The sequence below is a fragment of the Barbus barbus genome (genome assembly GCF_936440315.1).
Source record: "Barbus barbus genome assembly, chromosome: 24".
NCBI classification, from domain to species: Eukaryota; Metazoa; Chordata; class Actinopteri; order Cypriniformes; family Cyprinidae; genus Barbus; species Barbus barbus.
In genome coordinates this window covers 24551415-24577393 of record NC_136752.1, presented here as the reverse complement: position 1 = coordinate 24577393, position 25979 = coordinate 24551415, and the positions used below count along the sequence as shown (strand labels likewise).

The window sequence follows — 25979 nt, the reverse complement described above, 5'->3', positions numbered from 1 at the left end:
AAATGTGCTATATAAAACTTGCCTTGCCTTGGTTCCTCCTCATTATCTGACTTAGAGGGAGCATATACAGGCGAAACAAGAGCGGTGCAAGAATTGAGCCTTGTGGGACTCCACATGTCATGGCCGTCCACTTAGACTTATGCTCTCCTATACTCACATAATAACCTCTCCCTTCTAAGTATGACCTGAACCATTTGAGTGCCATCCCAGAAAGCCAGACCCAGTTTTCCAGTCTCTCTAGAAGTATGTTATGATCGACAGTGTCAAACGCAGCACTAAGATCTAGTAGTACCAGCACTGATATTTTGCCAGAATCAGAATTGAGGCGAATATCATTTATTATCTTAATGAGTGCTGTCTCTGTGCTGTGATGTGCTCGGAAACCAGATTGAAAATTGTCCAGGTATCCATTTGAGTTTAAGTAGTTGTTCAGCTGATTAAAAACTACCTTTTCAATGATCTTACCTATGAAAGGAAGATTTGATATGGGTCTATAGTTGCTCAACATGGTGTTATCAAGATTGCGCTTTTTCAGAAAGGGCTTAACAACTGCAGTTTTAAGGGAGTTTGGAAAAGTCCCAGAAAGAAGTGAGGTGTTCACTACTTCTAAGAGATCAGCTTCTAAACAGTTAAGCACATTTTTGAAAAAGGATGTGGGAAGTGTGTCAAGATAGCAGGTTGAAGATTTAAGGTGCTGTACTATTTCTTCCAAAATTTTGTTATCAATTTTTTTAAAAACACACAGTCACTTCTTTTTGAAATTGCGGTCGAATCTGTGTGACCTCTGCATAACTTGAGGATGTGCCAATCTCCTTTCTGATATTATTGATCTTCTCAGAAAAGAAGGAAGCAAACTCATTGCATTTGCTGTCGGAGAGCATTTCACTGGGAATCTGACTTGGGGGGTTTGTCAGTCTCTCAGCTGTCGCAAAAAGAGTGCGAGTGTTGTTTAAGTTACTGTTTATAAGGTTTGAAAAGAAAGTCTGTCTAGCTGTGGCTAGTTCCACATTGAAAGCATGAAGGCTGTCGTTATAGATGCTATAGTGAATTTCGAGTTTCATCTTCCGCCACATCCGCTCAGCTTTTCTGCATTGTCTTTTCATGCTCTGAACTGCTGTAGATTTTCTCCAAATTGATTTTTGTCTGCCCGTCTTCTTGCTGACCTTTATCGGAGCAATATCATCAATAACATTCTTAACTTTTGAGTTAAATGACTCCAGGAGAAGATCAACAGGGTCTGCAGAAATGCTTGGTGTTAATGATATAGCCTTCATAAATAGCGCACTAGTGTTCTCGTTAATGCATCTCTTTCTGACAGAGACAGATCTAGATTCAGTGGTGACTGAGATCAATATATCAAAGAAAATACAGAAGTGATCAGATAGTGCTACATCCTTAATTACAATGGATGTTTAGACCTCTACTGATGAGTAAATCTGGAGTGTGTCCACGATTGTGTGTGGGTCCGTGCACATGCTGACTCAGGTCAAAAGTGTTTAAAGCAGTTATAATTTCTTTTGTAGTTTTGATTTCTGCATTATCTATGTGAATATTGAAATCCCCTGCAATAGCAAAACAGTCAAACTCTGAGGAAATCTTTGATAACAGTTCAGTGAACTCATCAACAAAGGCTGGAGAATATTTTGGAGGCCTGTAAATAATGATAAACAGGGTGCGTGGAGCACCTTTCAGCACAATACCCAGGTATTCAAAAGACAAATACTGACCAAATGACATTTGCTTGCACTGATAAACATCTTTAAACAGAGCGGCTACACCTCCACCTCTCCTAACAGTCCTGCATAAAATAAAATGGTTTACATTTTTATAGATTTAATGAAACAAACTTATATTTGGCTAAAGAAATAAGTCAGCGGCACTGAGAACTGCTCTCACCCGAAGAGAATATATATCTGCTCGCACTCATTGCAAACGCAAACGCTGGGTTGTTGCGACTGTCCTATAGGAGCTGGGTTACACAAAAACTACCCAAACACTAAAAAATGTTGCAATAAAATAACCGTGATTTTTAGAGTATAAGTGCACATTATAAAAGCAACTGATGCCAGCTGGTAATCACTTAAGTGGGTCAACCAAGTGAATGATCCCTTACTCTCCATCCTCTGAAAGAACGGATGAAACGCATTTGTCCATGTGTCTCTCTCTGCTTCGAATTGCGCTCATGGAAAGCACTCGAGAAACAGTATCTCTTCTGCGGCTCGGTACACTTTCAGCTGTTTTTTTTTTTAGTCTTGAGCAAGAGACTGTACGACATTCACGTTACATGATTTGACAGATTTTTACGTAGAGAGGGTGACAGCGCACCACATTTAAAGAAATGATTATTCATGTTTTCATAACCGCTGGCCAAATTCACAAACGAAACTAAAACATCTTTGCGAGCAAGGGGGACCCCAAGTGTTTCGGGGGCCCTATGCAGCTTGCGTATTCTGCGTATATAGGGTCTGAGAGTAGCCTATTGACGCCGCTCAGGTGGGGGGCAGTGCGGGACAGGGGCTGAAGCACCCCCTGTTTTTTTCTGTGGGCAACTGTAAACTGTTGTGAATAAAAAAAAATATAGGCTATATATATAAAATATACTGTATATTTATACTTGAATATTTGGGATTTGACTATGAAAAGAGATTTGATTGTGTTTGAGTTCGGAGTATTTCAATAATTCAAATCAAATCACGATGTGTATTATTAACCAATCAGATTTGTTGTTGCCGATTACAATGCTTTACTAAGGTTACCTTGAGGGACGTAATTTCAGTTAGACACGAAGTGCATGAGCATATCGCAAAAGAGAATTTATGAGTTTTTCAAAAACCCTAAAAATATTAAAGTTTCAAGGATGAGCATGAATGATTCGACTACCACCAACTCCGTGTCCAGCTCCACCACCGGCGGCCCTTATGTTTGTGAATTTTATGTTTGTGTTGTGGGATCTGTAGGTTGTGGCTTAAAAGCGGGAACATGGAAATTTCATGGATGTACTGGGAAAAAAATACGTTTTAAACTCTTTTTTTTTTGGTTCTCAGCAATATGAGTCTTCCCCTTCTCCCAAAACAGCTTATAGCTACCTATTAAAATAGTTCATTTTTGTATGTAATGGAAAAGTGATTAGGCTTCGTTTCTTTTTTTTTTCTTCATAAAGTTAATTTAGCAAAACCTTGGGAGCATTTTTTGTTCGTTAAATGTTTTTTTTTCTTTCTTTTAAGCAACGACCAAGCGGCCAGCGTCAGAAGTGAGTTGATCGCCTATGTTTGATTAATTTAGCCTTATCAAATCATCACGACTTGACTAAAATAAAATCGATAGATAGGCCTATAGTTCAAGCATATCTCAGTGTTAGTTTAAATGTTTAACCTATATAAATGTGCGCTGTTAGACGCATATCCAACAGTTTGTGTGGAGAGTGGAAGCTGAAGCGAGCTTTAGGATACGGAGGCTCCAGCATGGTCACTTGTATTTTTTTTCTTACAGTAAAAACTATAAGACAGGCCTATCTTTTTAATCCATGCAGCAAATGCTTTAAAAACAGCTTTAAAATTACTTTATTGCATTCCAGATGCTTTTAAAGAACTTTTCACTATACATTTTAAGGGTTTTTAAGGTTGAATGTAGCTTGAATGTAAATAGCTAATTGATGTCTAACACGATCTCATGAAATTGCGTAGGCTATAGCACGATTTTCTGTTTCTATTTAGCGTAATATTTATACGCAGAAATTGACTAACCCCCCCCCCCCCCCCGGCATTACTATGACGCAAAGTTAAAAGTTTCGATTTAGAATAAGGGGTGATAACTTGTTGATATGAGTGCAATAATTCCAAAGGAATGCTCAAAAGATAAATTAAAATACCTGTCCACCCTAGTTCGCCTATATGCACGCGCCAGCCCTGGCTGTGAGGAGCCGCTCGCGTGGAGCACCGATAGAGAAGCATTTCTATTGGCTACAGTCAGCAGGTATTATGGCCAATCACAAAAGACTGCATTGCGTAGCGAACACAAATGTATTGCGCTAGGTTTATGTGCAGAACTTTCGTAGTCCTTTGAATGAATAAAATATAAAAATCACTTTGATTTTTTTTTATTTTGATTTTAAACCTAACCAGTTGGAAATGAAACGCCGTCCCCCCTCGAAATTCACTCCCCGGACTCCGTCCCCCTACCCAACCCCCCCCCCATCTCCAGCCCTGACTATAATAGCACAAACAAAAATATGTTTAAAACGCATTTTACAGTAATCATAGCAGCAATAATTCATTAAATGGAGAAGAGCATTATTTACATGCTTGCTTCTCCATATGAACAATGTCTTGTGTCAGAGCACAAAATAACCCTAATCCAAACACGAGAAATACACAAAAACAGCATGTTTTGAAGCTAAAGGCATCTGCTACTCTTATCTGAGCTGCTTTGACAGGGTCGTCTGTTCTGCTCTCAGTTCCCGCGAGATATATATCTAAATATCTTCTCTGTCTCCCTCCCAGCATCTCTTCAGAAACACTGTCCTCATCTTCTCCCTCTCCACCAACCCCTCTGAGTCTACATCACAGTCTGGTGTCCTTTTGCTCTGTCACCAAATGCATGTAAACAACCAGTCAAAACAGAAGTTACTGAACCTTCATCCTCCAAAATACGCATACTGTATATGGCATACGGACTCACAGGATCTGCAGGGCGGAGATCTTGTCCTTCAGCAGTTCCTGGGCCTTGTTGAAGTCTGACAGCATGTTTTGTGTTTCTCTGTGGTGGAGGGCATTCAGCTCGGCCATCTCACGCTCGTGTTTCTTACACAGGTCCTGCTCATGAGCTCTGTGAATACAAACACACACACACAAACACACAAACACACACACGTCACTCTCAATGACTCTACAAAGCTCTCTGTAACCCCACAGCACTACAGCTGTAGGCCTGAAGGACATTTCATCCACAGAGAAATAGATTTTGAGATGGAAATAAATGAAAAATACGTGATACAAAATTATATTTGCATATATTATGTTGTATATTGTATTTTATACTTCTAATCTGGGAAATGTAATCAATAGTTTTGATTCACTAAATCATTTAGATTCAAATTCATAATAGTTCACTGGATGAATACATGCATCCATGCATAAACAAATAAATATTATTTATCTGCACCACCATTCAAAAGATTTCATATTATTGTTTTTGAAAGAAGTCTTGCTTGCTCACCAAGGCTGCATTTATTTGATTGAAAATACAGTAAAAACAGTAATATTTTGAAATAATACAATTTAAAATGACTATAAAATGTAATTTTTTTTTAAAATGCACAATTTTTGGTCTTCAGTGTCACGTGATCCTTCAGAAATCATTCTAATATGCTGATGCTCAAACATTTCTTATTGTCAATATTATAAATGTTAAAAAACATATTTTTTTGGAAAGCATGATACATTTTTTCAGGATGCTTTGATGAACAAAGTTCTAAACAGCTGTCACTTTTGATCAATTTAATACGTTGCTGCTGATTAAAAGTATTTTACAAATCTGAAATTATTTTTATTAACCTATACATATACACATATTCTTTTTTTCTTGTTTTATGGAAAAAAATCTCACTCAACTGTGTTACATTTATGCTTAAAACAAACAAAAAAATATACTTCAGATATGATCTAAGAAAACAAAGCTTAGACAAATGTATATTTAAACAGTGTTTACAACTGTTTGGAGGACTAGTTTGCAAAAATATATTTTGCAGTATAACTCATTCCCTTAAAAAATAAAATACACTGTCTTTTTTCGTATTTTCAAACATTTAATTTTTTCAAAAGTTGTAATATTGCTATTCAGCTCAGAGCTGGTTGATCCATGGCTTAGAGCTCTTTATTAAAGAATCTTTTGAAGTCTCTAGGAGGAAAATAAATAAGAAAAATGTAAGCAGGGCCGCCACAAAAGTGTGTGGTCACTGTTGTGATCTATTAGCGCAGCGAGCACTTCCTTTGATTCCTCTGTTACATGAAACGTTCATCTAGCTCAGTGTTTGTTTCTTTGCTCTGATACAAATGTTTAGTCTGAGTAAATAACATTCACAAAGCATTGTGTTACAAGAGTTGTTTTCAAAAGGAAAACACACTTCCTCCTACATACTATAGATTTTTGGTTAGGACATGCTCATTTTCCATACTGCTATTTATATGCTATATGGCTTTTATCTGAAACACAATTCAGCCATATGCTGTGATGGCTTCACATAAAGAGCAATAAAGTAGGATCTCCTCTCGGTAAATGATGCACCTCTGGGGAACGGCGATGCAATTTATTTGCCGCTTTTATCTCAGGACCTGGATATTTCAGTGTTACATAATTGAAAGTGAAATGAGATCAGCACCCGTCTTGCATTATGATGTGTGTTACTAAACAATCACATTATCTCAAAACAGCCACTATGTGTAATGAAATGGCTTTTTTACTTATTAATACAAGGGTGAAATATTAATATCACCCCCTGAATAAAATATATAATGGCTGTGATGAGATTGGGTTTTCTAATCCGATTGATTTCCCTTTTAAAAAAGTCGGTTTCCTTTTCTTTAAACTACTACAAAAGACACACAACACTGTCCAAAAGAGCCAGACAGCACCAAGACGACTGTGGGCAAAATGACAGACAAACAAAATAGGACTTTCTAGGCAAGAACATGGTGCACTTTTTTCTTTTATTCTTTTTTTCACCCACTTGAAACTCCATTCTGCTTGAAAATAATTGAATTTCCATCTCTTTCATCATCACCAATGACTCCTGTCACATAAAACCAGAGGGGAATGTCACATTAGAGGTTGTTTAAGGATCGCAGATGTTCTCTACTGAACAAGGATGACCTTATGCAACCCCATGCATGCAGACGTGAGGTGAAATTTTCTCATTTTGCAATGAGTTTACTCACTGTTTCCTAAATGCAGTGCTGGATGACACACACAAATAGAGTACAAAATCAAATATTCCTCCAGTAAGTAATTTTAGCTTGTTTTAATTTTTGCTTAATTTTAAATTTTAATTTTAATTAAAGTTTTAGTTATTTTGTTGTGTGCTTTTGTCATTTCGTTATTTTTTTTTTATTAGTTTTTATTTCAGTTTTAGTTTTAGTTATTTTTGGTTTGGCTATTAAGTTAAACTAATTAAAATGGGAAGTGCTGTATTGGCAACTAGCTGAAATTAAAAAGATTTTTCTTTCATTTTATTTCAGTTAACATTTTTTTTATTAATTTTATTAATTATTATACATTTTTTTATGGTTTTAAATTTTACTTTCAGATTTAGTTTTAGTTTTTCAACTTTTTATTAACAAACTTATTACTAGAATATCCATTACTAATGCAGTTAATGATAAAGTGTGAAAATAAGTTAAATAATATAACATGAAAAATGAAAAAAAATGTGTGTAAACATGAGCTAATGAGTAGAATAAAAATACAACACAAAGCTGTCACAACTGGGGGGATATGCATTGACATTTTAAGAGGAATGCTATGAGAAACACTTATTAAGACGAATGATACTATATGTGTCACGGTGCACACAGCAAGGAGGATACAGGAATATGCAGATGAGGAGTAAACTCAAAATAACAGTCTTTAATGAATCCAAACAAGGCAGGGCAAGACAAGGCTGACACAGACAGGAACACTGGGGAGTAACGAGTAGACCAGACGAAATCAAACTGAATAGACAGGACTATAAATACACAGGATAATAATAGATAGAGACAAACACAGCTGGACAAGAATAACTAATAATCACACTAAACAAGGGCAGGAAACAAACCAAATATGGACACAAGAGGCGGGAACACATGACACACACGACAGAGGACTGATAGTATGCTCTTAAGACAAACACTTTTTATAAAAAAAAAGATCAATATAAAGAGGAACAATATTTTTTTTTAATGTGGTGAAATAAAAAGTACAATATTTTGCTTTGGATGTATTGAAGTAAAAGTTTCCCAAAATAAAAATACTCAGATGAAGTATTTAAGTACGTTCTGGCAAGGTTCCCTCAAAATTACAAACAAATGTTCTTCCAGTAACATTAATAGAATGTTTGTTATTTGGTCTTTCCTAATTTTCTAAAAATGTTAGCACAAAATCGTTATTTATACATATTTGAAATAATGTTTTTCTTAAACATTTAAATTGAACGTTTGTCAAATGTTACTACTTGTTTAAGAACGTTCAAAGAAAATTTGAATTTTCCCTTAATGTTTGTGTAACCAATAAAATAATATTTTCACAACATTTAAAAAAGGATGTTTTGAACACTCAGAAAAAATGTTTTCATAAATAACTGGTAATGTTAGCAAACTTTTTTATGAGCTGATGTAATGAAGTAAAAATACTTTGTTACACTGCCTAAATGCAAGAAAACTTCACAGTCTCCAATCCAAGGCTCACCTGATCTGCTGATTGGCCTCGCTACGGATCTTCAAAACCTCTTTGCCCTTGAGTTCCAGCTCCTTGGTCAAAGTGCTGATGTTCTCGTTCAGGGTGTGAATCTCGTGGTCCAGATCGGCAATATGCTTCTTCCTGCGACTGACCTCCTCCTGCAGATCTGAGATGCGACTCAGAAGCTCACATTCCTGCAACACACGAGAACGCAAGGTAAACCGAGGTCAAAATAAATGCCAGATTGACCTAACTTGAGAATGCCGTGTGTTACGTAAGAGCGTGGATTGTGTGATGTGAAGGCTCTTCCTGAAACATCTGAATTCAGACACATGGAGTTCCCACAGATTGCACTTTGAGACTATGTTGGGAATGGCATCTAATATTGATGGCACATCCATCTGGTTTGAGTTGCTTATACACTACATCTTCAAATATATTAATAGTTTAGTTATGAATGAATAAAGGTTGTGAGCAGCCAGCAGATCTACAGCATTATTTTTAGCATGGAGGTTTTAGCACTAGAGTTTCATCTCTTGAGGGACGTCAGGAGCTAATGGGCCTTGAGTCCATGTCTGAAGTTACTGTGGAACAAATTTCAGCAACTTTCTTAAGTGTTCAGTTACTTGAATGGCACCCCCCCCCCCCCCAAATAATACAATGTTTCTGACGATGTACTAGAAATAAATTGGTTTTGAAATGAAGCGAGGAAACTTCTCTTGCATAAATACATTTCAGAACACCGAGGAAATTTATGCCACTGAATAAAACACTGAATAACAAAAAAAACCACCAGTATTAAATAAAATAAAAAAAAATTCAGGAGTACTTTCATAGTTTACGTCCACATTTTCTGCCCTCTCTCTGACCTTTAGAATTAAACAGGCTGTTTTCTTACTGTTAAGGATTTTATATGCAAATGACATCTGCTATCATTGGCTAACCTTTCTGCATGCAAAATGACTCACAATAACCCTGACGTTACTGAAATCTGAATATATTTTCCATTATATGGCATCCAACTTTTCTAACTTTTAATATACAGCACACAATACCCAAATAGGGTAGAAATTAGAGCCTGACTCTTTAAAATTAATCATTTAAAACACAGATAATAAGCAATAAAATAAAAAATAAAAAAATTATTTTAGTTGTTGGACAAGCTAAAATTACAAGGGTAATTTTACATTTTGCATTATATTTTGATGGTTTAAAAATTCATCAAGATCTGATGCATTAAAGAGCTCAGGATATGTTAATATTCTGTTAGATAACAGTTTATCAAACATGTATAATAGTTCTCACTCCAAACATCACATTCATGCCTCTAAAAAAAAGTAATGGGACACCAAAGTATACTATACTCATAGAAACTGCCACATTGGCTGTTCTCTACTGTAACGATTATATACACAACTGTATACATCAGACTCCAGTACAGCCTGGGTTAGATTAATTAGACAACGCTTGTCTCATGGGAAATTTTCCACTCCACTGACACTTTGACTTTTAAATGCCTCATGCACAGGAAGAAGTAGAAATCCTCCTGGAAAATACAGCTGAGCCAATTTCCAGTTTTATGCAGTTAATGGCTCTTGCTTAATCAAATTACAATCTGCTCATCCAACTCTGAATGTCTGTAAATATCATTTCACACAACAATTAGCTCAATAACGGTTTCGGTGTGTGTGGCCAAGAAAACCTGTGGCCCATAGGGGCTTCCTCCAGGACGTAGTCCGTGATAAAGGATGCCAATGTCAGCAGAAAAAGTAATAAATAGCAAACATTTGTATTAAAAACAAATTTGTGCGTATTCCTGGTGTGAAAATTATTTCTAATGTATACACGCTCACATAATTACAAAAATATCACAGCCACTGTAGATGACCGTGAATTACCCTGAAAGAGCATTTGTTAATAACTCCAAATCACAACAGATGGTTCATCTTGAGAATGAAGCACAAAAACAGCACGTTCTCTTCCAAAAAAATCTGTCCAAATAGTAAAACTTTGAATCAATGCCAGTCTGTTTCTCCTACTCTGCATGATGTCATTCTTTAGAGCAGTCCATTAGTTTAATGATCCATATTACAGTATTAAAACAGCATAGTTATAGAATCAAATGCAATAAAGTAGCCATACCTTCCCATATATAATTATCAAGATAATTATCATTTCTGTATGGGCTGAAAGACTGGCTGAAAAGTGCACATGATTATGCAATTGGTCCTTTTTTTTTGGCATATTTTTAAAAATATGTTTGAACATGTTACTAAGATATGGACAATCTGGCCCCTAAAAGAAAGTATCTAAGCCTTCTGTATATCAACAGCATGTCAAGAAAACATCTGATCTTCCTGCTGTTGAATTATCTCAGTAAGCTCATGAATGAACACTCATGTGCTCGAACTCAGATGTGTGTTGAGGAAAAACAAAATGGTCTTTATTCCCTGACCGTTCACTGGATGTATGCGTGATGTTAATGTGCTGTAGCAGAACTGTCAGGGGTCTGCCTGTGACATTTTCATTTACACAACTCAAGACTGTGCCTCCAGAAGACCACCGGAGCAGCGCCTGGAGCACACAGCGGCCTGCTTCTCACATCTACACTGACTATATATTTGTAGTCAGGCAAGGTTTTTTTTAAGCTGCACTATAATTTTATTGTCATTCTAATGGTAAAAGACTGTAAAATGCTATAGATAAAGGGTTAACAGTAAAGTCCCTTACAGTGATCATTTTTAATAGACCTAAGAAGACATTTCATGTCATTTTACAGTAAAATACTGTTAAATGTACAAATTTTGACCAAGCCATCTTATAATTTACAGCGACAAACTGTAGACTTTTAAAAATGTTTAAATTCAAATAACTGTTTGTTATCAGTTATGTAAAAGGTTTTTTTGTTGTCGTTGTTGCTAAATGAATGTTTATTGCATTATTTTCATGTCTGGTATGTTACCATGATAGTGTTTTGTACTTTTGTACCTTCTATCTATTAGTATTTACCTCCTCAGCTTGTGGAAAAGCTACTTTTGATGAACGTGAATTCATTTTGTGGCTTTCTCATCACCACCTGTGTTCTTGATTGTTTTCAGTGCATTATAAAAACAGATTTTAGCACTTGAATAGGTTGGTATACTCATATTAATATCAGTTAATGGAATACAGGTTATTACTGTAAATTTAAGTTGATCCTGTGAGCCCTAAAATGTTGCAACCACATTTTTGCGCTGAAGATCTGGCAACCACAACTGCCGGTTGTTTACTGTAAATTTCACAGCTTGGTTTTTACAGTGTGTTCAACGATAAAACATAAGAAAGAATCCAATAAATACAGATGGGATCCAAGCAATATCTTGAGGGTGGATAAGTACTATTTTGAATCAGATAAGTAAGTAACTAACTAGCAGCCATCTTGGGGTAAATATAGTCACTATGTTAAGATTGTGTCTTAAGAACTGGTTTGACTATAACTAGCAGTTAACCAAGTATAATCATTCTTTTAGATTTCAAATTTGACCAGTATACTTTATGTAGCTGAATTAAAAAGTTATGGCCAGTCTTGAAGAAAAAAGAATTGATGACTAACTTTTAAGACTAGTCTAAGTAGTCGGCCACAGAACATTCTAGCAACTGCATAGCAACATGATAAAAACATGTTTTGCACAGGCAGGCACCAAAATGTGTTTCTGCTATAACATAAGCAACAAAACCAAACTGCAACTGCAATATGTGACCCTGGATCACAAAACCAGTCATATTTGTAGCAAAAGGCAAAAATACATTGTATGAGTCAAAATTATCCATTTTTCTTTCATGCAAAAAATCATTAGCATATTAGGTAAAGATCATGTTCCAAGTAGATTTTTGTAAATTTCCTAGAGTAATTATAGCAAAACTTGATTTTTGTTTAGTGATATGCATTGCTAAGAACTTTAACTTTTCAAGGCGATTTTCTCAATATTTAGATTTTTTTTGCACCCTCATATTCCAGATATTCAAATAGTTGCATCTCAACCAAACATATCCTAACAAACCATACATCAATGGAAAGCTTATTTATTCAGCTTTCATATGATTAATAAATCTTATGACATGTTTTGTGGTGCAAGGTTACATATATGCTTTTTCACTATGGGAACAACCAGCTTCTTCTGTAATGCTCAAATTTAGATTTGTATATTTTATTCATGAATGGCTACTTTTGCCTGGAGTGAGATTGAAACACCTGTATAATGGCAGGGTATCGTTGCATAATCTGACTGCATATGAAACCAGCTTTAGCTGAATAATTGATTGAAGACTTTGAACGCACATGCAGACACACACACACACTCACACAATGTTTGCGTGTTCAACAGCAGCCCGAGCATCAGGTCAAAATAACCTTTGAAACCCTGGTCATCGAAACCGCTCTCCTTCAGCAGATGTCAGATCAGCCGTCCACCTGTCACGACAGAGCTGAACCTACAGGAACTGTCATCTAGCATTAGCAGGTGGCCCGCTCCTGAAGACACGTGGCTTTAAAAGTCCAGCGCTCATTCTAGTATGCTGAAATCTTTCAGCTCTTATGCCTGAAGTAGAAAGGGTATAAATTGCGAGGGCTGAAGTTAACATATCTGACCTTTTCCATCAAAGACCGAGACACCTATAAATGTCTCCCTGGAGGAGTACTTCAATGCGTAGGACAATATAAGCATTATTAATGTTGGCCCAGGTCAGGAGACATGCAGACAGATGAGAGGAGGCTGATTAGCAGGTGTCTGGGAGCATGTGTGGAGCTCTGCTCTCCTGGGCACTGTACCCAGAAAGCCCTGAGAAAGGCTGAATTTCAGTGTGCTGCTGATCAAAAGCTTGTTGATCGAGGGAGAGCCACACAAGTCATAGAAAAGAGACGGGGGAATGAGAGCTAATGGTGGCACTAGTGGGATAAGAGTTATTCAACCACATTCATGATTGATGTTATGTTATCCAACATACGTTTTTATATACTGTAGAAACCCGTTTCTACCTTAAACTAAAATAAAACATAAGATTAGTATAAGAAATGAAGTATTAGATATATAATGCAATTATGAAATAGTAATCACAATTATGAGAAATAAAGTCACAAATGGGTGATTTCAAATCACGCTGTAAGATATAAATTCACTTGAGGGATAAAAGTCACTGTCACACTTTATTTTAGGGTCCAATTACTACTCACTACTAACCACGACTTTTCCCTCAATAAACCCTTAATTTGCTGCTTAGGGGGTTGTATTAGGTTGCATTTGTGGGAAATAATGTCATATTGTAAAATATTACATCTTGTTGTGAACAATAAAGTCAGTGTGAAATATTAAAATCACTTTATGAGATAAAAAGTTGAAAAAGAGACAAAATAGTACGATATTAAATCACTTTGGGAGATAATAGACTAAAGTTATAAATGTGAAACATTAAGTCATTATGACAAATATACTCAAATTGTAAAATATTATTAACACTTCATAATATAAAAAGTCACTATTATCAGAAAAAGACAATGAGATATTAAGCCACTTTGGGAGATTAAAAAAAGTCGTAATTATGAGAAATAAAGTTTGATAATTGTGAGAATAATATGGTCATATTGTGCGATATTAAACCACTTGATGAGATAAACATTCAAAATTGTGTAATATTAAGTCGCACTGTGAGAAAAAGGTCATACTGTAAAATATTATTACTTAATGAGATAAAAAGTCACAATTTGAAAAATAACATCCCAGTGAAATTTTTTGTTACATTGTGAGAGGTCATATTGTAAAATATTATCACTTCATTAGATAAAGGGTATGTCAAAAAGCTGAAAATAGAGAGCTATTAACTCACACTGAGAGATAAAAAAATGTTGTGAAAAGACATATTTGGAGATATACAGTCAAACTGTGAGATATTAAAACATGATATAAATTCAAATTTACACGTAATAAAGTTGCAATTGTTAAATATAAAAGTGACAATTATGCACAGTAAAGATACTTTTTTATTTACTTCTTTTAACTTTATTTATATTTATTACTCTTGGATACAGGCTTTCACCCAAATAATTTTTTAGTGCATTATTAGTCAGACTTGTAGTGCAATTTGAGTCAGTTCTCACAGAGCAAATACTGGTAATTGCCTTGCTCAAAAGCACTTTTTAAAGTTTTAAAGTTGTAATCAAATGAATTACATGGAATTCCAATTAATTACATGAACTACAAAGTATCAAATACATTAGTATTTGCTGAAAACATCCACAAAGTGAGAAAATTAAAATTTATTCCATTATTGTGGCAGAGAAAAGCACTGAATAGTTAGAGATATGTACCCAGGAGCCTTGCTGGGGAGTGTTTGATTTCTCTTTTCCTCTTTCTCTCAGTCCTCATACAGTCCATCTCACCAACTGGGGAGAGAGGTGTTTATTACGGACTGCAAATCTGCGGTGTCAGAAAAACTGGCGACCCGTGTAAGATAGCGCTAATGGTTATCCATCGGCTGAGAGATTCATGGCGTAGGAGCACAGCACAGTAGCACGGGCTTTAATAAATACTGCGCTCTTGTGAAAGCAGGCACTCGTTTGAGGAACCAGACCCCTGGGAGCCATTGGATCACTTATTGAGCACGTGGATGAAATGATCGTGTTTGTACTATTGCTCCTTTAACGCATATGAACAAACCAATTCATAAAGCTGTCATAAAGACCATATGACCTTGGTGCTAACCTGTAAAATAAAGAAGGGAATGTGCCTGTAAGACTCGATTTATTACATTCAAATATTAACAGCCAGAGGACAAAACTGACCTCAAGCCAGTTCTAATTCATATGAGAGTCTACCAGGAGACGCTGTGGTGCAAGCAGCCATGCCGATCACTATAGAGGAAAAACTCAATTCTTTGCATTGTGGCTTTGGCCAGCAAATCTTACACAGCTCAGTAAACCAAGAGTATGAAAATAAAACAAATATGGAGAGAGAGAGTGTGGGAGAAGAGAAGGAGAGATTTCTGTTATGCAGCATGAGGAAAGGGATTCTTGGAACCCCCCACAGAATACCAGCGAGTCTCTGTAACTGTCTTCAAACATGCTTTTAACACCTGTCAGTATGCAGAATGGAATTGTTATTTCTTATTGAAGAAAAGAAAAAACGAAAAGAAAAACCCTAAACCTAAATTAAATATAGAATACGCATCTGTAAAGGGGCAGTGTTGCTATTGTTGTATGTAACTATTAAAAATAATTTTCAGTTTAAATAAAATATAAATATTAGATGACAACTCTAGATAAAAACTTAGATAATATCTAAATGACAATTATGTTGCCTTGACATCTAACTGATATAAATAAAATTTTATTTTTTTTAACTAAAATTGCTAAAACTAAAAGTGAAAAATTACAAGCTAAATAGAAATATAAAAAACCCCAATAAAAATGACATATCCATCTATCCATACCTTAAGTAGGCATTTCATTGCAGCCTTAAATTAATTGGTGCAAAATTAAACTAAAATAAAAAAAAATAAAAAATAAAATGAAATACGATAAAATGAAAAAATATTATAAAATAATCCAGTTAAATCATTTATTGATTTTATGGTCTCAAGCATTCAGAAATCACGCAAAAGAAAATTAAGCAGTTTTACTATGAAAACCGTGGTTAATTTTTTAGGGTTGTGATGTCCACATGTTTTTTGTTGAAGAAATTATAGAGGTTGTGTCATCTATAGCAAAAAGGTTGCAAAAAATGAAAGATTAAGCAGATATTTGAATTAAATGTTTGGTCAATAGCCAATAGCCAATAGGATATATGTAAAGATTCCACTGAAGACGAGTGTAGTGATGAACCCAAGTGCAGTTTATTTACCAGGTGAAATCCAAAATCCAAACATAATCCAAACAGACGAAGACTTGACTTGACATGAAACAGACTTGGCATGGCATGAACAGACTAGACTCACCGACAGCAGGTTACAACATCAATAAACGACAAAGAAACAAAGGCAACGACATGGCTACTTATAACAAACAATGAGGGTCACATGACATGAACAAACCAATGAAGACATGACACAATGAACAAGAGAACCAATCAGAACATGACACATAGAACAAGGGAACCAATTGCAAAGAGACATGAGGGCAAGGGAAGCATGAAACAAACAGGAACTGAGACTAAACTTCAAAATAAGAGACATGAAAACAAGAACATGAAACAAAACCCAAAACAGACCTTACATTCCCCCCCCCCCAAAAAAAGGCGGCTCCAGATGCCTGAACAAAACCCACAACAGACCCCAAAAAGTCCAGAAGGGTGGTGGAGCAGAGGCAGAATTGGGGGAGGGATGGAGGGCCAGGCCCGTGAAGGGGAACAGGACCTGGAGCGTGGAGCAAAGGCTGGTCTGAGAAGGCAGAGCAAGAGGCCATGGCAGAGAAGACAGAGCAAGGGGCCATGGCGGAGCAGGCAGAGCAGGGGGCCATGGCGGAGCAGGCAGAGCAGGGGGCCATGGCGGAGCAGGCAGAGCAGGGGGCCATGGCGGAGCAGGCAGAGCAGGGGGCCATGGCGGAGCAGGCAGAGCAGGGGGCCATGGCGGAGAAGGCAGAGCAAGAGGCCATGGCAGAGAAGGCAGAGCAAGAGGCCATGGCGGAGCAGGCAGAGCAGGGGGCCATGGCGGAGAAGGCAGAGCAAGAGGCCATGGCGGAGCAGGCAGAGCATGAACCTCAGTGGATCTGGCTCTGGAGGCACTGGAGCGGATACATGGACAGGAGAGGCCTCTGGATCAGATTCGTGGACAGGAGAGGCCTCTGGAGCGCAGTGTGCAGCTCACACGCTCAAAATGGCAACCGCCTTCACAGGAAGCACTCACGTTAGGGGAACAGTCTATGTGACAGCCAGTGCTGAGGCCCTGGGGATGCCAGCTGCTCGCACCGACATCAGTGGTGGGCCCAATCAGTCTTGGCCCAAGCTCCGCATCCGCAGGAACTTGGGTATTATAGCCCCCCCAAAACAAATCCTTTGGGGAAATTTTGGTGACAGGCGTGGCGTGACGAGACTCTGACGTGATGGCCGTCTTGGCCGGGGGTTCAGGCGTGGCGGCCATCTTGTGATCGGCCTGATCTTGGCGGTCATGACGTGAGCAGGCCCCGTAGACTCTAGCTTGGCAGGCATGACGCGAGCAGACTCTGGGTTGACAGGCATGACGCGAGCAGACTCCTGTCTTAGCAGGCATGACGCGAGCAGACTCTGGCTTGGTAGGCATGACTCGAGCAGACTCTGGCTTGACAGGCATGACGCGAGCAGACTCTGGCTTGACAGGCATGACGCGAGCAGACTCTGGCTTGACAGGCATGACGCGAGCAGACTCTGGCTTGACAGGCATGACGCGAGCAGACTCTGGCTTGGCAGGCATGACGTGAGTGTCCTGTATATAATCATCAATGTAAGTGTAACAGCAGCAATTACCAGGCCTTTGGGTCCCTTTGCAAGCATTTGTAATAATACGTGATGTTGAAAAAAAAAACAATAGACACTATCACAAAATTTGTAATGGTTTTACTGGTTATAATGGGACTTGTAATGGTTTTAATGGAAACTGTAATGGACAGCCAGAGTAATGAACTGTGGGTCTCTGCTGGTAATTGGTCACCTTAGAAATCCTATTGGAATATGTCCCAAAACACACTACAGAAAACCATTTTTTAATGGTTAAAATTTGATGGTTTGTAATGTTTGTAATGTCATTTGTGTTTAATTTGTGATGGTATTAGAATTTTCTGTGATGGTTCTATTGTTTTTTTAGCAGGCTTGCCTCATTGTTTTTATATAATGCATTTTAAGTCATTTTTAAGGCTGTTGTTGTTTGTTTTTATAACCACAAAAAAATATTCTCTTAATACGTCTTTGTATATTATTATTATCTGAAGTAACAAAACCATGGTTAATTTGTGCTTCCTATGGCCATGATTTATTTATTTTTTATTATTTGTGTTAAAACCATGGCTAACTTTCGTAAGTGAACATGGAAACTTAGAGAGAATATTACATGTGTTGGTGGTGGTGAAATTATTACCGACATTAAAACGTTATTGACCTCAACACCCAAAAAAGTTTCACATGATTATGAATGTAGCCTATACCTGAAAGTGACGCACGTGCTTGTTTTCCAAATTGCCTTTCTGAAAGAGCTTCTTGGCACTCTGTAAGGCTTATTGCTAAAGCTATCATTGTGTGTTTGCACTGATGCTGCCTTCAAGTGCTGCCAGAATGATCGTGAATAGGAATGTGGTAGTTATAAGTTACATATGAAAGCAATGTGAATCGATCGCTTGAAGTTGTCGAGCTCATAATCAGAAGTGGGACTTATAAAGTTTGTGATAGCATGAGACCAGCTATGTTGTTATTTTTATCACGCCATGCTCTCCGTCTGTGTAATTCATAAACGCACATTTATTATGCACAGTATAATTGGATCACAGACTTTGAAACTGTGGAAATCTTTTCTGTAAAGATAACAGGCTTGTACTAATAGTGGAATGTTTATTTGTAAAGGCCAGCACTGTTAATGCAGGAGCTTCAGCTCTTGAAGCTCCGCCCTCTTCTCCGGGAGCAACAGCTCATTTGCATTTAAAGCAACATACTCAAAATCAGCGCGTTTGGGCTCATCTGTGGTGTAAAATTTCACATACGGTCTGGGGACATCAGAGACTTATTTTACATCTTGAAAAAAGGGGCATAATAGGTCCCCTTTAAATTCATTGGTGCATAAATATAATATAATATATAAAAAATTAAACTAAAATAATAAAATAAAATATAATAAAAAATATAAAATAAAATAAAATTATTTAACTAGTTTCTACACAATTTAAATGTTAAGACATCCAGTGCATTTTATTTTAATTAACTGACAAAGCAATATTTACACCTTTTGCTACTGTGACTTGATCTAGAAAACACAAAGCCATGTTTCTTACGGCTCTTTCATGACACATCTGACTGTGCTGGCATAACCAGTGGGATCGGCAGGAGTCTTGGGGGAAGGTTAAACACTTTTTTACAGCGTTATGATGTAAGGGATGTTACTGAGAGTACGTGAGGGCAATACAGAAAACTGAACACAACAAAGTCAACCGTGTCCTCGAGACAGATGCACGGTTTGATTGTACACACACATGAAACAATTCTAATCTCACAAGACACAAATATTCACAATTTGACCCAAAAAACGTGCATCTGCGCTTTCAGTGTATGCTCATTTGTTATTCCTGGGTGATGTATGATGCACCGAGGCTGGAAACGCTTAGTAAATGCTTAGCAGAAATAGAATTCTTCCCGACGCCAGCAGTGCAGGGGTTGTTGAACTCCTGAGAGAACTGAACAACACTGATGCGGTTTTCTCTGAGTTCGCAGCCTCTCTTTAGCAAAGATCACACTGAATTTGCCCTTTGACCTCTGCTATTGTCCGTGGGACATTAGGCAAGTTCTCACAAGACAGATTTGAGTCCCAAGAGCTTGAGAATTAATTAGTATTAATATGGCGCTACTAAAATAAAGAAGATCGTTGTCACCTGAGGGCGCCGATTTGGGATGCACTAAATTCTAGTTTTAAAAAAAATACTTTTTAAAAATCCAGGTTTTCCAATATTAATGGAAAACCTGTATTGCTGTATCCTATTCTTTCAAAGCCACAAAAAGTCCATAAAATATAGTATTACATAAGACACATGCTAACCTACTGAACTGAAGACCAAAATATCACAACTAACCAGATAAACAGATAAAAACAGAGTGCAATTACACAAAAAGTGCCATTTTACTTCAATCACATGACATTACTGAGATGCGAAAGTGCTTTGCAGTTTGATTCTGTGTGTATGAGTGTTACATAGACATATTTTCCACTGAGGTCTGCATTTAAGATTCAAATTGTACAACCTTTCAGTTGCTTGGCCAACAATCCTGTCAGTATTTCTTTTGTTTAGCTGTAGTCTTATACATGAGCCAGATGACAAGAGGATTTATTAAGGTCCTTTTCTTTCATAGCAGCCAGCTGTTGGCAGAACACTATTGATTTGTCCTTTCTTGGAAAAGCATTCACTTACTAACCTTACTGTTAGTCTCTGTCTTCATTAAGAGACAAAGGGACTGTAGGAGACAGTCGGGGAATGATGGGAATACACTGATGCTACTGACTCACAAATAATTTGTTTAAATAATAATTCAAAAAGAGATCAAATATAAATGTGTACTATAATGTGAATGAATACTAAAGACTGAATACACATTTTAATGTGTATTGAATGCACGTACACTACCATTCAAAAGTTGTTGTTTTTTTAATAAAATTAATGCATTAAAAAAGAATGCATTAAATTAGATAAAAAAAAAAGCTGATTAAAAAGTGACAGCAAAGACATTTAAATGCTGTTATTTTGAACTTTGTTTCCTGAAAAAAAATATCCCTGAGTAGCAAATCAGCATATTAGAATAATTTCTGAAGGATCATGTGACACTGAAGACTGGAGTAACGATGCTGAAAATTCAGCTTTGCATCACAGAAATAAATGACATTTTAAAATATATTAAAATAGAAAATAGCAATTTTAAATTGTAATAATATTTCACAATATTACAGTTTTTTTACTGTATAAATGCAGCCTTTGCGAACATAAGAGATTTCTTTACAAAATATTTTAAGAAATATTACCAAACCCCAAACTTTTGAACGGTAGTGTGTATTCTTTAAAAAAAAAAAAAATTAGATAGGAGGCCAGCATTTGATTGAAATGCAAAACAACCAATTACTGCTTTTTGTATGTGACATATATGAGCAAATCTAAAATCGATGACACCACAATAATACACTTCTTGTGAAATATAATAACCCTGCTTTGGAAAAAGTTTACCTTTACTCTGCTCTGCTCCAGAGCGTTCTCCAGTTCCTGTTTGGCAGCCGCTGTTTCCTGTTGATGGGTTTGACGCATATGTTCAATGGCTGATGCGTGAAGATGGTTCAGCTCTGAACGCAGGGATGCTGAGAGGAGAACAAGAGAAAGAGAGAGACATAGGGAATGAAAAACAGGACTATTCCAGGGAGATGATCTGCTGTCTGGAGCTGAATTAAAAATCATTCATCTCCAACTCTCCCTAAAGCATAAACGTCACAGGTGGAAATGGAAGTGACACTCGTTCCTCCACCTGCAATTTCCTGTCAGTGCTCCCTCATTATGCTCCTTTCCAGTTTCTTCCAATTATACCTTATTTCAATGAGATTGAGCTATAATTAGAGCTGTAGAACTCTGCTGGTTTTGCTTCAGGATTCTGAGGTTTTACATTCAACATCTAGTACCAACACTGCTTGGTGTATAAAGAACATTTATTAGTATTACCAACAAAATGCTAAATTATTAACATGACACAGGACGAACTTGTCTCTTGATTTTCCAGTCAACAAGTCATTTAACAAAATGATGCAAAATTTAAATGATTTACTATATTATTTCTTATTTTATTTTTCCTGGCTCCATGAAACCAAGTCATGACAGATATGTGACTATGGACCACAAAACCAGTCTTAAGTGTCAATTTTTCAAAACAATGAGAAAATCGCCTTTAAAGTTGTCCAAATGAAGTTCTTAGCAATGCATATTACTAATCAATAATGAAGTTTTGGTATATTTACGGTAGGAAATTTACAAAATATCTTCATGGAACAAGATCATTACTTAATATCCTAATGAGTTTTGACATAAAAGAAAAATCTATAATTATAATCTATAATCTATAATTATAATGACCCATACAATGTATTTTTGGCTATAGCTACAAATATCCCTGTGCAATTTAAGACTGGTGTTGTATATATGGCACATTTTTTTTTGTGAGTTGGAGCATTTTGCAAGCTATGATGGGCATAAATTGGAGCATAACAGAGCAACTTTAATACAACTTTAATAAAACTGAATAAATTAAATTTTAATTTGAACTTTTTAAATCATGCAGTGTTGGGCTACATCATATCACTCACTCACACACACACACACACACACACACACACACACACACACACACACGTTGGTTTTTGGGGACTCTCCATAGGCGTAATGGTTTTTATACTGAACAAACTGTGTGTGCTATTGCCCTACACCAACCCTACACCTAAACGTAGCCCTCACAGGAGACTTTGTGCATTTTTAGATTTTCAAAAAAACACCATTTAGTATGTTTTTTAAGCCTTTTGAATTACGGTGACATAGGCAGTGTCCTCATAAACCACCTTCATATTGTAATACCTCTGTCATACCCATGTCATTATACAAATTTGTGTCCTCATAAACCACATAAACATGCACACACACACACACACACACAAAAGATTTTTAATTTCCTGAAATATTGGACTCCTAAGATACAAAAATATAGATGCTTGTTTGGTCATATCAATTAAAATTAAATTTAAATACAATTTAAAAAATCCATCCAATGTTTTTGTTCTTTATTTTTTGTAGAGTAAAATAATTCTTCTCTTTTTATTAAGTAAAGCTAAATGTTTTTTACTTTATGAGGACCAAGTACACTATTTTAAGAACGAGTTGGATAATAATAATAATGATAATAATAATAAACATGTGAAATCAGTTTTTTATAAACCTAACACATTGATCCAACCTGATTACATATTATTATATTAAAATGAGCTTTGGAAATGCATTGTAGTCTTGTCAGGATTGTGGACCGTTTTTGTTGTGTTTTGCTCCCCATGTGTTCCCTGTGACCCAGTTTCTCCCTCATGTTGATTGTTAATTTGATTCCAGGTGTGTCTCGTCTTCTTCCCCAATTATCCTGTGTTTAAAAGCCCCAGTCCTTCAGTTAGTGTTTGTCGGGTCTCTATTGTCCATTGTGCTACTTGTGTTCCTGGCTGTCCTGTGTATCCCGTGTTGGAAAGATTAAAAGACTGTGACTTGTATTTACTCCTTGTCTCTGTAGGCAAGTGTGACAAGTCTAAACAGGCATTTCAATTTGGATTTCTTTAGCCAGTGGCAAAATGGATAGTTTTTTGTCCTTTTTTCATCATGACAGCTACTCTTTTGCTGCCCCATTTTCCATTACCATGGAAACCAATATAGATATTACAGATATCGTCTCAGCAAATGGACCTGAATTCACCACTTACAAAATGACAGATGACATGCAGTCCTAAATACTGCATTTGACCTAGAGTAAATAATAACAGGTTCTGAAGGGTTTATACAGCAGGTCTGTAAACGAATGTTTGTGGCTGTTTTACCCAGCATGGCCTTGCCCTCATCCTCCAGCTCGAAGCGGAGGGTCTGCAGCTCTTGCTCTGACTGCTGTTTCAAAGTCTCGATGTTCTGCCTGTGAGCCTCTCGCAGAGTCTGAAGCTCCATGTGGTGCTGCTGCCGTAGACGCTCCTCAAGCTCCTACACACACACACACAAACGCACATTCATTAGAACAGACAAATGTACAGTCTACATAAACAGTATATTTGACTCATGAAAATATACTGATGCTTCCTTCCATATCACTTGCTCCAGTTGTAATAGGAAAAAATAACACGTTGCCCTTCCAGGACACCCCAGGTATGCAGGTAAGCAAAGAAAATGAAAAATCATTGAAATATTTGCTGCTACACACAACAGAAAAATAATGTAAGAACTAGACTCAAGGAGAAACTTCAGAAATGTTTTACCTTGCCCTTCAGGGCCTTTGTACAAAACAGTTTGCTACTGCTTGCAGTAAAACTGGCAAAAAATCATTTAAATATGCATGGTAAGCATAAACCTGGATGGAGGACTAGATGCTCAAAAGACAAAAACATCACTTGGAAAAACAACAAACCAGTAAGAAAAAAAGAAAGTTTTTAAAAAAGGGAAAGATATGTTAAATTGGATAACTATATTAGCTAACAGAAAAAATTCAACTTATGAAAATCTTGAAAAAAAATTCCCCATTGTTTTTAAGAGTATATTTTTGATTCTTTTAAAAGGTTATGTTCAATTTTTTTTTTTTTTTTTGTAACCTGAATATGAGAATTAACTGCACAATTACTATAAATGTGTAGCTTGGATATTCTAAAATTTTCATACATACAAAAAAAAGAAAGGCACATTTTTTCCAGCATTTCCAACACTGACTTTGGACCAGTTCTGTAGAATGGCCCATATACATATTTAATACTTTAATACTACAATTAAAAATAAATAATACCTAAATGACCTCCATCCGTTTGCTCAACAACAGAAAGGGCTTGTAGTTAAAAAATGAAAGATATCATTACATTATATATAAAATATAATTCTTAATGAGCTAAAGCTATATGCTTTTAGTATAAACAAGTTATAATACTTAAAACTTTAAAATAAAATAAATCTGGTTGCGTAACCACAGAAATAACAGGCTTGCTCAAACTTAAAACCATAAAAACTGACAAAAACCTGTTTGCTTAAACAGTAAGGCCAGCTTGCTCAACAAATGCCAAATTTACCATATTCACCTAACCTGCGCTCTTCTGGTGAAATGGATGGCTAGACCAGAACCAGACCAAAAAAATAAAAATAAAGAATAGCATGAAATTCATACTAGTCTAAGCAGGTCTTTTCAGCAAGATGAATATGAATGCACTTGCAAAATTATGCATAATAATAAAAAAAAAAGCAGCACTTAGCCAGGACCACAGGTGTAAATGTAGCATATTTCTCAAATAACTCAGGAATTATTACTCTATCAGAAGGCACTTAAGCATCTCCGCAAGCTTGTTAAGGATCTTGGATGGTTGCCGTCTAGTGACCAGCCAGAGGAATGCAAATTACAGCACCCTGAATTAGATTAAGAAAATAGAGCTGTTTGAGCGCTGGAGATGCACTGACATAATGAGGGGTAATGCAGGTCACCTGGCTTCACTGAAAGCCACTTTGGAGTCAGTGATATCCAGCAGAGTGGGGTGCGGATGCTAGAGGAAGTGGGTTAGGGAATGACAAGGGGCACAAATTAGACCAACTGCTTCAGTAAACACGGACTGCACCCAAGCCAGTTGGCAGAACCATGCTGGAAACTGAGCCGTTTTAATGCGGAGATCAAAATAAAACAACTGATGGAGAAGATCAACAGAGATGAACTGAGACACAGAAAAACATACCACATGGTCTTGAAGAGATTTGTTCAATATGACTCATTTAAAACAATACGGTCCAGAGAGGATTACAAACAAGAAAAAAAAAAATTAATAGAATAAATAATGTGAAATATCTTATTCAGGTTAGTACTAAATAAACAATAAAATGCATTTTGTATGATCCCTCTTATTTTGGTAAAATAATTAATATTTGACAGATTCTGAAAGGGGGACGTAAACTTTTGACCTCAGCTGTATTTGACCTCAACTGCATTCTAGGATGCTAGGAACTATACTCTCGCTATACAGCAAAGCTCCTTGATTATTACGCCGGAACGAGAGTATAGTTCCTAGCCATATCAGCCTTTCCGTAGGGCTTAGTATACAATGTAACTACAGAAAACTCAAGC

General features: G+C 36.6%; 1 protein-coding gene across 1 annotated transcript in view; it reads right to left on the bottom strand.

Moving 5' to 3' along the window:
- Window positions 1-25979, bottom strand: part of LOC306844284 (protein FAM184A-like) — a 135398-nt gene that overhangs the window by 16655 nt on the left and 92764 nt on the right. Inside the window, exons 12-15 of the mRNA XM_079376289.1 lie at window positions 23722-23875; window positions 21341-21468; window positions 8440-8624; window positions 4678-4824 (exon numbers count right to left, since the gene is read on the bottom strand). Of these exons, the coding sequence (XP_079232415.1) occupies window positions 4678-4824; window positions 8440-8624; window positions 21341-21468; window positions 23722-23875 (614 nt within the window). The remainder of the gene's footprint in view (window positions 1-4677; window positions 4825-8439; window positions 8625-21340; window positions 21469-23721; window positions 23876-25979) is intronic.